The following is a 13,513-nucleotide window of genomic DNA, read 5'->3' as shown; positions in this document are numbered from 1 at the left end:
TTACTGTGTATCTATTGATCTGATATATAACTGAATATTTGCAATTCCTAAAAAATAATCTGAAAATTAAAATCTCGTAATCTATAAATCATAAAATTAAGATGCAGATGATTTCAGAAATAGTTTCCTCCCCTACTATACTCACATGACACCATTGCAGAACTTGATATTGATTTTGTTTCCAACAATACCAGCGACCCATCCAGGGAGATAGACATGTTGTTGTGTGTCCACCATGGCCAGTACATGGTCACCGATTGCCAGAGGATGGTGCTTGGTGAATGTCCCAAAGACGTTGATGGACTTCTGGCGTGACAGTGATCCGTCACACCATTCCAGCATGTACTCACGGCCATTTCCTACCCGTTCCTTCACAGATGCTATGGGAATAAAAACAGACTTCAATGGTTTACCTTCAACTTCAGATGATGTTGTAGGAATGTAAATATCTCATTAGTATCTACCCTACCTTTCCTATTGTTTGCATTCCTAAGGTTATATGAAGGTGCACATACATGTATTTACAAATATATTTTCATACAAGCACTGCATGAATTGCATATTATACCTGCATTTTCGATTATATCCTATCAAACACAGCTTTACTACTGTTTGGCCTAGGTATTGAATGTGGTTAAATTTCATAGGAAAATTAAACAAAATCTCAAAGTTGATATATAATAAGGCCTCAATGCATTCAAGATATCTCACTTCAGAAAAAATTTCATTCACTGAATTCTGTGATTAATAAATTAATTAGCTACATGTTTGTTGAGGATGATTATATCGAAAAATATTTTTCAAAATCTGCTAAAATTTTCACTGATTTGGAAAATTATGATCAAGATATTTCCAGTAAAAATACGAAAAAACATAATTAATATGCAATACTATATTTATCAATAAATGTTCATGATGTAGAAGAGGAAACTCACCAAAATGGTACGTCCCACTCTCGTCATTGCGCCCCACCACTGCCTGTCCCACCCATCTGGTCTCGCACTCGATGATATAATTGACGTCATGTTCAAACTTGTCAGAAGTAAGTTTATAGATCTCTTCACGTGGAAGTGTCGACTCCTCGCCATCGTAAAAACGGATCTTCATATGTAGGTCCTGGTAGACTTCGAGAACAATTCCTGGAGCGTAGCTAAAGTTGTAGTGTGGATGAAGGGCTACCACAGCATCCTTAGGCTAGAGAGACACAAGTACAAAACGTTAAAACTTCTTTATCGACTTGTGAGGCACAATGTAAAAATGTTAAACTTGTTAAACTGTTCAGCTCTCACATTAAATGAACTTAAGAAGAAGTTTATCAGACTAAAATTTCATTGATATCATAAAAATAACATTTATTTCAGTGAAAAATTAACTACATGTAGTAAGATGTATATAGATTTGTGCTACATGTCTAAATCACTTTTTCTTTAAATGAGTAAATTCTTTTAATTTCTAATTATCTAATTTTAAATTCATATATAATTTTTGGTATTCTACAGTTTCATGGTTATTTTTTTTTCTATTTTCGTTTTTTTAAATTAATGTATTATCATTTTTATATGTACATTGTTTTTTTTAATTACATCATTAATTTTAATGTCTTTTTCATTATTTTTTTTTTTCAATTAAGTTTTTCTTATATCTTTATATGTATATTTCTTTATATTTCATCTTTCAATGTTATCTTTTTAATTTCTTATTATTTTTTTTAATTATTTTTTTATTCTTATATTATATAACTTTTTGATATTTGATTTTTTTCATTGTTGATTTTTTTTAAATATCTTTTAAAAAATGATGTAAAAACTCATGACAAGTCATGCAATAATTTAAAACCTTGAACAATCATATAAAAATCACCAGACAACTGTACAGGCAGCCAGGTTACCTGTAAACCATATGTGGTAGGGAATGTCTTTCAGTACTTCCAACTAAGGGATATTTACCTGTATGATCTGGTTGGCATCGTCGTAGTCGGTGATGATATCTTCTCTCCAGATCTTTTCACACATCCTTGTACTGTCCTCAATGATGTAGCTAAAGTCGCCACAGTCCTGTTGTACTATACCTGTAATAGATCAATCCAAATGTTTATCTATCTAATGAGGCTGACAGGTAGTTGGTGAGATAAAACCTAGCTTTGTCTATCTAATGAGGCTGACAGGTAGTTGGTGAGATAAAACCTAGCTTTGTCTTGTCTAATGAGGCTGACAGGTAGTTGGTGAGATAAAACCTAGCTTTGTCTTGTCTAATGAGGCTGACAGGTAGTTGGTGAGATAAAACCTAGCTTTGTCTATCTAATGAGGCTGACAGGTAGTTGGTGAGATAAAACCTAGCTTTGTCTTGTCTAATGAGGCTGACAGGTAGTTGGTGAGATAAAACCTAGCTTTGTCTATCTAATTAGGCTGACAGGTAGTTGGTGAGATAAAACCTAGCTTTGTCTATCTAATGAGGCTGACAGGTAGTTGGTGAGATAAAACTTAGCTGTGTCTATCTAATGAGGCTGACAGGTAGTTGGTGAGATAAAACCTAGCTTTGTCTATCTAATGAGGTTGACAGGTAGTTGGTGATATAAAACCTAGCTTTGTCTTGTCTAATGAGGCTGACAGGTAGTTTTTGAGATAAAACCTAGCTTTGTCTTGTCTAATGAGGCTGACAGGTAGTTTTTGAGATAAAACCTAGCTTTGTCTTGTCTAATGAGGCTGACAGGTAGTTGGTGAGATAAAACCTAGCTTTGTCTTGTCTAATGAGGCTGACAGGTAGTTGGTGAGATAAAATCTAGCTTTAGACAGAGTCATGTAGGCAGTAAACCAGGAAGTCATGATTCTGTTTTTCATTTCTACAATCCTGATAACACAATAAGACCTTATGTCTAAAACTAAACTTTGGAGATTTTCTTAAGAATAGGTGTTGTGTGGAACATTTGGGCCTTTCAGCAGAGGAGCCTTTATAAATATTCCATGATCTTTTGAAGAGGTCCCTACATTTTGTGACATTGAACAAAATCCACATCTTACCTCTGAAGTACCAACCTTCGTCTGACCACCGTGCCAGTACCTCCTCCCCCTCCCTTAGAACAGGGAGGGATTTCCTTAACTCCAACAGTCCAGACTTAACCTTCACATTACCTGAAATACAGGTGAGAGAATTATAGGTGTTATCAGTGATATAAAATCTCATACTCTGTCAACTCAATTTATATACAGGTGAGAGAATTATAGGTGTATCAGTGGTATAAAATCTCATACTCTGTCAACACCATTTATATACAGGTGAGAGAATTATAGGTGTATCAGTGGTATAAAATCTCATACTCTGTCAACTTCCTTTAGGTGTACCTAATAAAATATCATACTAACAGGGTTTGCAAACTTCTAGATATCCTGATGTGGTAGAGGGGAAATTCCGTGTGACTTCATTTTGTCAACATAGAATTGTTTCTGTGCACTGACTTTCATCAGTAGCCAATATGTGATTAATGTGTATATATAGAATAAGAACCTTTTTGTCCTTCCTCAAAATGTTCAATCCCTCATACAGACTCTAAGACAAAACTTACCTGTGGATTTTTTTTCATCACCAGAATCAAAATCAGCACTGCGTTCTACTTCAACAACCTGCATCAATATGAATAACAATGTTGGAAACGTATATAAAAATGTCCCACCATGTAAGTGTAGCATTTGGTATATAGATAAAGGATGATATACCAACTACATGTACTGCTGATAATCAGATTAACACAATTGGAAATTTTGCCAATATTTTATTTTCCATAATTTAGAGAGAACAGCTAGCTTGATTTGAAATCTCATTGTTTTTATATATAGCAGCCAGTTCCACCAGCATACATACAGAATTTCTATACAATTTATTGTATTTTTTTTTACCTGAGATTTTGTAGAGTATGGTCCTTGTTCTATGCCATTTTTCTTCTTCTTTTTCAGTTTTTTCTTCAATTTCTTCAACATTTTAGACTGTTTTTTAATTTCCTGACATTCGAAGAAGAAAAAAAAAAAGATTTTGAATACATTGTATACCATAAATAAATATATCCTGGTAGAGGTAGTAAAATATGAGTGAAATCCATCAGATAACTTTTTTTGCCCATCATCCCTCTAACGTTTCCATCACATCTAGTAAAAATTAGTTAAAAATCTCTAAGACAGCAGCTTTAAATGTACGATACACTCACCTCCTGCTGATCTGCATGTGCTTTCTGCTGATCCTGTAACTGTTTTTTAAGAGCCTTTAGTTTCTGTGTTTTCTTCTGCAGCCTCTCTTTGCTTCCCTTGCGACGTATTGAGTCTGGTGATCTTGACGTTGACCTCTGAGATCCTGGTTGTTGGACAGAAGATTCAAAAGAACTTGAACTTGAACTGGATCTTGACCTTGACCTTGATTTTGACCTTGATCTAGATCTGGATCGTGACTTGGATCTAGATCTGGATCGTGACTTGGATCTAGATCTGGACCTGGATCTTGATTTGTCCTTACTAGGAGTAGGTGATCTTGATCTTGAATGCGACCTTGACTGTGAATATGATGGTGACCTTGACCTTTGTCTTGGTGGTGACCTTGAACTTGATCTTGATGTAGCTTTTGGACTAAAAACTGGGGAGCTTGCCATGGATAATTGTGGGGTTACAAGGTCCTGTTTATCCTGGTGACGATAGCTGTCTGGAGTTGGGTTACTTGGTCTGTCAGGAGCCAAAAACTCTTTCTTTTCAGGTGTGGGTGACCTACTTTTGGAGCTGGAGGTAGACCTTACATTCTTTTGGTTTTCTTTATTTTTTGACCTAAAAAAACATATAAAAAAATGAATTCAAAGTTATCTACATTTGTATATAGTGCCAAGACCATACTTTTTATCCTTTCAAATTAATAGTTTTATGTATCATTAAAAACAAGAATACTTTGTCGAATACCTGTTTTCTTTTTAATTACATCAGCTCATTATGTTGAAATACTCATGACTACAGATACATTTTTGATTATTCCATGTATAATCTTTATGTGAATGTTTTAATATTTGATTAGAAAACATCAAACTTTCCATATCAAAAATAAATACTGATTATTCGAACATATTTGGAATCCCTTGACTTACAAAGATATACAGGTGACCACTTATTCAAGGTGACCGTTCCAAGCAGGTTTGACTGTAGTAGTAAAGACATTACTAATGGTGTGGAATAGTTATAGTATTCTAACTTTAGTCCTTTGAAGTTGTACAGTAGAATATACTATATTCAAGAAAGAAAAAAACTAAGGGATAAGTAATTTTAAGAAAATCCAGGTATTGTTAACTTTAAACATTATTGAAATGTCATTTGAATGGAATGAATAAAAAGGAAATTGCTTTCTCCTATTTCGGAGAGGGCTACCATGTGGTGTGCGAGTATCGGTGGTGGAAAGTGCAGAGCGTTTCCGAGTGGGAAAGCGGGAACAATGCAAGTGTATCTCTCATTCAGCGAGACCACGTTGAAGGGCCAACATCTATGCTAGTTCGGCTGAAATTTTGTTTTCATATATATTTGTAGACATAAATATGGCGAGTGAGGGGTGTTTTTGAGAATTGTAAATCGTGTTTGATGGTGGATAGTAATAAAACTAGCATTTGGCATGGTCGAGCCATTGCTCAGTCTCGGCGTGGTCGAGCTATTGCTCAGTCTCAGCGTGTTTGAGCTATTGCCATTGCTCAGTCTCGGCGTGGTCGAGCCATTGCTCAGTCTCGGCGTGGTCGAGCCATTGCTCAGTCTCGGCGTGGTCGAGCCATTGCTCAGTCTCAGCGAGATCGAGCCATTGCACAGTCTCGCCGTGGTCGACCCATTGCTCAGTCTCAGTGTGGTCGACCCATTGCTCAGTCTCAGCGTGGTCGACCCATTGCTCAGTCTCAACGTGGTCGATGGTCGACCCATTGCATTTCATTTTAGATTTTGTGTTATATCTTGTCATGAGTATGTTGATGGTGGAGGCACGATATAGTGTTATAGGAGATATTATTACTCTACTGAGAAACAGCTTACTTGATCTTGAGGACACAATGTGAAATCAAGACTTAATTATTGTGTTCCTAAATACCGTTCTCTTTATTTTCAAATCCAACATTCCCAAAATCCTATCATCTTGGAATATATAAGTCATTCTGATAATAACCTCCTTCTGGTGAGACAAAGCATAACGTTGATTGAGCATATCAAACACACAATATACTACCTGTATATTATCTGATAATGATAGTACACTACCTGTACACATGTAATACACTACCTGTACACATGTTATACACTACCTGTACACACGTAATACACTACCTGTACACATGTAATACACTACCTGTACATGTAATACACTACCTGTACACACGTAATACACTACCTGTACATGTAATACACTACCTGTACACATGTAATACAATACCTGTACACATGTAATACACTACCTGTACACCTGTAATACACTACCTGTACACATGTTATACACTACCTGTACACATGTAATACACTACCTGTACACAGTAATACACTACCTGTACACATGTAATACACTACCTGTACACAGTAATACACTACCTGTACACATGTAATACACTACCTGTACACATGTAATACACTACCTGTACATATGTAATACACTACCTGTACACATGTTATACACTACCTGTACACATGTAATACACTACCTGTACACATGTTATACACTACCTGTACACATGTTATACACTACCTGTACACACGTAATACACTACCTGTACACATGTTATACACTACCTGTACATGTAATACACTACCTGTACACATGTTATACAATACCTGTACACATGTAATACACTACCTGTACACATGTTATACACTACCTGTACGTGTAATACACTACCTGAACACATGTCATACACTACCTGTACACATGTTATACACTACCTGTACACACGTAATACACTACCTGTATAAATGTATACATTACTTATACACTATATACACAACCTGTATACATAAAACTTAATGTATACATACCTGTATCGTTTTCGACTTCTTCGGTTTTCTTTCTCACGCCTAGGAGTAACGTAAACCTTATCTTCTATCCTGTAACAAACAAAGAAAAGCTTGTTTAACTAATTATTTTTCTATCAAGAAAGTCTTGTATTCTCAACCCTAGCTTGGTGTCTGTTATTTGTCGATTTGATGATGAGACTGTTGCCTCCTTTCATCCAATTAAAAAAAAAATATTTTACCTAATATCAATATGTTGCTAACCTGTTGCGGTCCTGTTTCTGAACTTCACCAATGTATCGGATAGCAAACTCAAATCTGGATTTGCTGATCTTCATCAGGTGTTTCCTCAGTGTGGTCGCCTGGCAGAAACAGTTTAATTTAATTAACCATACGTAAACATTTAACATAAGTAAGTTATCTCCCCTTGACAACACAAATAGGTTACCTCTTTATCATTCCACAAGCTATCTCCCTCTGATATAAAAAAAACTCATATCCTTGACATTTTTTATACACTGACAAAGTCATCTCCCCGAGACCTCACAAACAATATACCCTTCAAAACATAAGCAGTTTTTTGTCCTAGGAAACACAGACAGGTTATCTCCCCTTCAGATCACAGGCAGGTTACCTTTCCTTGACTGAAAAAAGCACTTATCTCCCTTTGATATTTGTTTATTCCCTTTGGTAAAGTATATCTCCTTTAAATAAGGGCTTATTTTACAGTGTTTGTGGGATTCAAACACTACTTTTATTGGCTATCAAAGATAGGCATAATGGCAGATTATATAAAATTCAAATGTTTCTTATACAATTCTAATGACAAATCAGACATATGTAATTTTACAGTAATACATATATAAATATAGAGTAGAGAACAGTTCAATAATACAGTTAGTGTATTAGATTATACTGTATACAAGCCCACTGTTCTCAGTTCTAGTGACTGTTTTATTAATGGACAAGATCTTTGCATAATCTCAGTTATTAGTTGACAAAAAAATGGAAATAAGATTTTTATCTTCTGACAACTATACTTTCATTTTATCATGATTACATCTACTTCACCAGAGTACTAAATTTAGAACAGCAGGTAGACAAACAATTTCTAATGCCACTCAATAACATAAAAGGGGAAGACAATCTGCAGTAGGAGGGAACATAAATTACCTCCCCTTAGACCCGAGAACTGTCCCCTCAGTCAAATGTCTCACCTGTTGACCATTGTACATCAGGACAGTGTAGAACTTGGCCTGGACTTCGTTCCTGACAGGAGGTACTTGTACAATACCAGGAACGTAACATTCACTACCAGAGATTGATGTATCCAACAAAACACGCACCAACACATAGTCACCAGCCTGTACAAACGAAAATCATCTGGTAACTTCACCACATAATGACCAAATAGGCAGATATTATAGATTTTGGAAATAATAATATACAGACTAATATTTACCCTAAGGATAGGTCTGGGTATGGCCCCAATACTTACCCTAAGGATAGGTCTGGGTATGGCCCCAATACTTACCCTAAGGTTAGGTCTGGATATGGCCTCAATACTTATCCATGGTTAGGTCTGGGTATGGCCCCAATACTTACCCTAAGGATAGGTCTGGGTATGGCCCCAATACTTACCCTAAGGATAGGTCTGGGTATGGCCCCAATACTTACCCTAAGGATAGGTCTGGGTATGGCCCCAATACTTACCCTAAGGTTAGGTCTGGGTATGGCCCCAATACTTACCCTAAGGTTAGGTCTGGGTATTACCCCAATACTTACCCTAAGGATAAGTCTGGGTACGGCCCCAATACTTACCCTAAGGTTAGGTCTGGATATGGCCCCAATACTTATCTATGGTTAGGTCTGGGTATGGCCCCAATACTTACCCTAAGGTTAAGTCTGGGTATGGCCCCAATACTTACCCTAAGGATAGGTCTGGGTATGGCCCCAATACTTACCCTAAGGTTAAGTCTGGGTATGGCCCCAATACTTACCCTAAGGTTAAGTCTGGGTATGGCCCCAATACTTTCTCTAAGTATAGGTCTGGGTATTGCCCCAATACTTACCCTAAGGATAGGTCTAGGTATGGCCCCACTGCTAGTGATCACCATACGTGTTGGGATCAGTTTTTGTTCTTTATCTGCAAATTCCACCAGGGCGTGTCTGGCATCAGGACACTTGAGTACGACTCCTATTTTAATAAAAAATAATGGTAAGAGCACAGAGAATTCTTATATCTGAGGACGTCAAACCTAAACACATACACACACACAAAAACACACAAAATTTAGTTCTTTTAAGACTCAGTGAGTTATATGAAATGACTTTTGAAATATGTACGATAATAATGACACATGTAGGGGTCAGACTCTGGGGTTATATTTTCATCTTGGGTTATAGGAACGTGTCAAGCCCCTGTGGTGTTCACCAATGGATTGTTATCAAGGATTGAACAACTAAGGTTGTATAATAATATAACTTGGCGAAATACTACTTCACTAACTGGTTGATGGTGGTGGCTACATGAGATATAATATATTAGGTTACTTGGATTAAAATAATAGGAGTGTAAAAACAGATGGTCTTTTGATCTTTGATAATGACATCTTGTGAGGAATGGAGGTGACAAGATATCACAACTTTGAAATTTCTAGAGATTTTGTTCATAACTTTTGTTATTTTGAATATTATATTAAGAAGGACTGGCTTATGTTGGGTATAGTGTTTACAGGTGTAGTGTTTACAGGTGTAGTGTTTACAGGTGTAGTGTGAAATGCCTAAAATGGAGAAAATACTCATACAGGGGAGTTAAAATCAGTTAAAACTGTCTGAATAGCCTTTAGAAGCATAGAAATTGAAAATACTCATCTATCTTTTAAGAAATCCATTCAAACAATACTGTACATCATTTATTCTAAAAAGCAGTGCATTTATGAATACCCAGTACAAGCCCTCTAAAAGCCCTGTAATGATATTCTAAATGTCATAATGTTGAAGTACTAAGGAAACATGGACAGAGACACCCCACCCCGCCCCCAACCCCACACACACATACATAGGAAACTTGGACTATACAGTCCCCCCCCCCCCCCCCCCACAACACAAACATGAATACAGAGAAAAACATGGACTGGACAACAGCCCCCCCCCCCCCCCACACACACACAATACATAGGAAACTTGACTAGACAGCCCCCCCCCCACACACACAAAATACTAGGAACTTGACTAGACACACACACCCATGGAACAGCACACACATATAGGAAACATGGACTAGACCAGCCCCCCCCCCCCCCCCCCCCACCACACACACAATACATAGGAAACTTGGACTAGACAGCCCCCCCCCCCCACACACAGCACAATACATAGGAAACATGGACTAGACAGCCCCCCCCCCCCCCCCCCCCACACATACACACACACAATACATAGGAAACTTGGACTATACAGCCCCCCCCCCCCCCCACACACACACACAATACATAGGAAACATGGACTAGACAGCCCCCCCCCCCCCCCCACCCCCCCCCCCCACCCCCCCCACACACACAGAGGAATGTAGACACCAGGATTAACATGCACCTGGTGTGAGGAATGTCATGTTGTGTGAGAAAAATTTCAATGAAAAAATCATACAAGGATACAGGAATAAAAAAAAAAAATTTGACCCCAGAGACACAACTACCTAAGTTGATCATCTGTAATTGTCCGAGATAAGACCATGTCTACATCTGTTGTCATCAATAATGTATCGCCATCATTTCTGTTGTAGCGGGGAGGTATTGATTGTCAGAGTAAACTTGTTGGACAGAAGATTTATACCGGATATGTCAGCACCTGTGGTGATTAATTAATTATAGCAGATTTGTCTAACACTGTTTCCCAGTCCTAATTAGGAGCTGACAGGAATGTTAAAAAACAGAAAAGGAAAAAAAGCACAAGCACAGAAAAACCTGAGAAAACCTGTGTCAGAAAAAGTAACCAATTTAATGACCATCCTTAATATTTAATTATATCACAGACTAAAATTTAAAATATAAGTACATGTATGAGTAAATAAACAAATTGTTGTTTCAAATAGCCCAAGGTAATTAGTATCAAAACACTAACAATGCATACTGAATCATGCAGAAGCAAGGTTGCACTTTTGTTCATACTTAAACTGAATATTGATTTTGATATAAATTGAAAAAAAAATTAAACATGTATTACCCTTATTGATTAAATTGTTTTATATAATTATATTACCTGGATAGTAGTGGCCATCAACATCATTTCGGGCAATAACATGATGTCCCTTAAGTGTGTCCAGCACTTTCTTCACAATCTGTGTGTTGAGGACCTTTAGGGGCTTGTGGCCTGACTGACCACCATCCATCCTTCTGTATGGGCTGTTGTCAGTCCGGTTATGCATCACGTCACCAAGACCCTGTGAAAAAAAGATTACTTCAATCAGAGACATAGTGTATATAGGTCTCTGCTTCAATGAATTAAATCCCTGCGTAAAAAAAAATGAAAAATATATTTGAAAATGTTTAGAACCTATTTACCTATATTTCACATCAAGGACACATACATATTATGGTGTGTACATGTTATGAGTACCCACATAGACAATACATGTACATGTTGCTACATCAACCACATATATCTACAATGTATCTTTGCTGTAGTGATCACTGTAACAGGAATACTTTGGACGTACGTAAGGAAAAAAATGTGTTATATACGTTTCTAAACCACGAGAAACTTCATGTATGCTGTATAAATTCACACTCTAATTAATGGCATCAGTGTTAATGAAGGGAGGAGGGAGACCGATCCTCCCCGGAGGATATACCTCCCCCACCCCTCCTCTGACCACCATCTCCCGATGATTGAACCTGATCCTTGACCATGGTCAGCTGTGTGCCCCCCATACGTACTGTGTCGATATCTCCCCTGTAGTATTTGGTTTGGATGACGTACCCCCGGGTATCGGGGTATTTATCCACTCGCCATTTTACGTTGACGTCCGGATGTGTCGTGAGAGACATGGCTGTCACCAATGTTTATATTCTGTCACTGTCTGTAGTCAACACCGGCAAAACATACGTACACTGGCCGTATCACTAAATAAAGTACTGAAGTAGTCCAACCCTTTACTGTTGAATTTTATATATCCAATGTAGCGGATCCAAATGTTATTTTGACTTCCCCAACAACGATTAATGAATAAACACTAATATTACCAAACCGCATGTATGCCGTTATTTAACGAGAACAACACGAGACTTGTTTTTATTTGCATACTTAGCGCAAAATCTCTTGACAGCTAATGAACCGTCATACGTACAGAACTATTCAAGCATATAAATCAAGACCAGTGTATACTAACTAAAATAGAAATATAGAATAAATATAGATTTAAAAAATGACAAAACTAATCTATTTGTCTTTTTGAAAACTATACGCCATGAACATATTACCTTTTCAAATACATGTATGTGTTATGTAGCGTACCTGTTACCAGGCAGGTGCGCGTTAGTACTTGTACTTCGTATTCCACACTGCAGGTATTCACATCCTGATTTCAGCTACAGCCTTATCATACTTTATTGTGTTTCGGATACTGTATTGGGGTCTATCGAGATATGACAGGTCTACACTTTGTTAATTACAAACGAGGCTTTGCCTGGTCGATAAAATTGACATTAGACAATTTAACACATTTGTTTACTCGTCGCCATAACGACAACGCATTTTGTTATACGAGTTATTTCCCTTCGAGCATGATCTTTTCCCTGGGGAATTGATTAAAGCATTATCTGTAGATCACAGACTTATACCGTTAGAATATCAATAATACGCGTGAATTCGTGATACTCATTGACTGACGTGTTATGATAGCCTTTCGGTGTAGACTAAGACCATTAGCTTATAGATTTCAGGTTTTTTTTATTTATTTTTTTTTTTTTTAATTTTAAAAATGCTCCATGATAAAATCTTGTAAAGTGCAACACTGTTTGTGATAGGGATAACACTAATCCCTATTTTTTATACACGGGGAAAAAATATTGGGAAGATCTTGGCCATGAAAGAGGATCTATGACATTCACGTGAAAATTAGACTCCAGTTTTCAGGGAAACGACTCTCAATGTGAATAAATGAATTTAAAAAAATGCCTTACTTATTTTCACAGTCTGTCGTAATTAAGGATATATTGATGATTGTTTTACTCCCAACTCTTTAGTATCGTATCGATAATAATTAATCGCCGATAATCAGCATGAAAAATCGCATTTCTCACGAAATAGTCAAGGTAAAACCTAGTTTCATACGCGTTTACCTTACAGATCACCAGTTATCAATTAAAACAGACAATATTTTTGTGCTGAACTATCGTAAATCCTATACGTTTTAATCATGTTATGCTTTCCCTATGGAAAATCTTGAGCTAAGTAATTTTCTAAAGTTACGGAATATTGATGAAAGTGGGACCAGGACGACGCTTTGGTGAACATGTTTA

At 37.0% G+C, this 13,513-nt stretch overlaps 1 protein-coding gene across 1 annotated transcript in view; it reads right to left on the bottom strand.

The window, feature by feature from the left end:
• Positions 1-13,513, bottom strand: part of LOC117330106 (von Willebrand factor A domain-containing protein 3B-like) — a 61,147-nt gene that overhangs the window by 3,968 nt on the left and 43,666 nt on the right. Inside the window, 13 exon segments of the mRNA XM_033888324.1 lie at positions 146-380; positions 936-1,194; positions 1,947-2,068; positions 3,018-3,128; positions 3,560-3,617; positions 3,891-3,992; positions 4,196-4,799; positions 7,017-7,085; positions 7,257-7,354; positions 8,210-8,356; positions 9,065-9,189; positions 11,253-11,433; positions 11,930-12,052. Of these exon segments, the coding sequence (XP_033744215.1) occupies positions 146-380; positions 936-1,194; positions 1,947-2,068; positions 3,018-3,128; positions 3,560-3,617; positions 3,891-3,992; positions 4,196-4,799; positions 7,017-7,085; positions 7,257-7,354; positions 8,210-8,356; positions 9,065-9,189; positions 11,253-11,433; positions 11,930-12,052 (2,234 nt within the window).

The sequence above is a fragment of the Pecten maximus genome, chromosome 6, assembly GCF_902652985.1.
Source record: "Pecten maximus chromosome 6, xPecMax1.1, whole genome shotgun sequence".
Taxonomy (NCBI): domain Eukaryota; kingdom Metazoa; phylum Mollusca; class Bivalvia; order Pectinida; family Pectinidae; genus Pecten; species Pecten maximus.
Note: the sequence above shows the minus strand (reverse complement) of the source record. Positions and strands in the feature narration are given on the sequence as shown.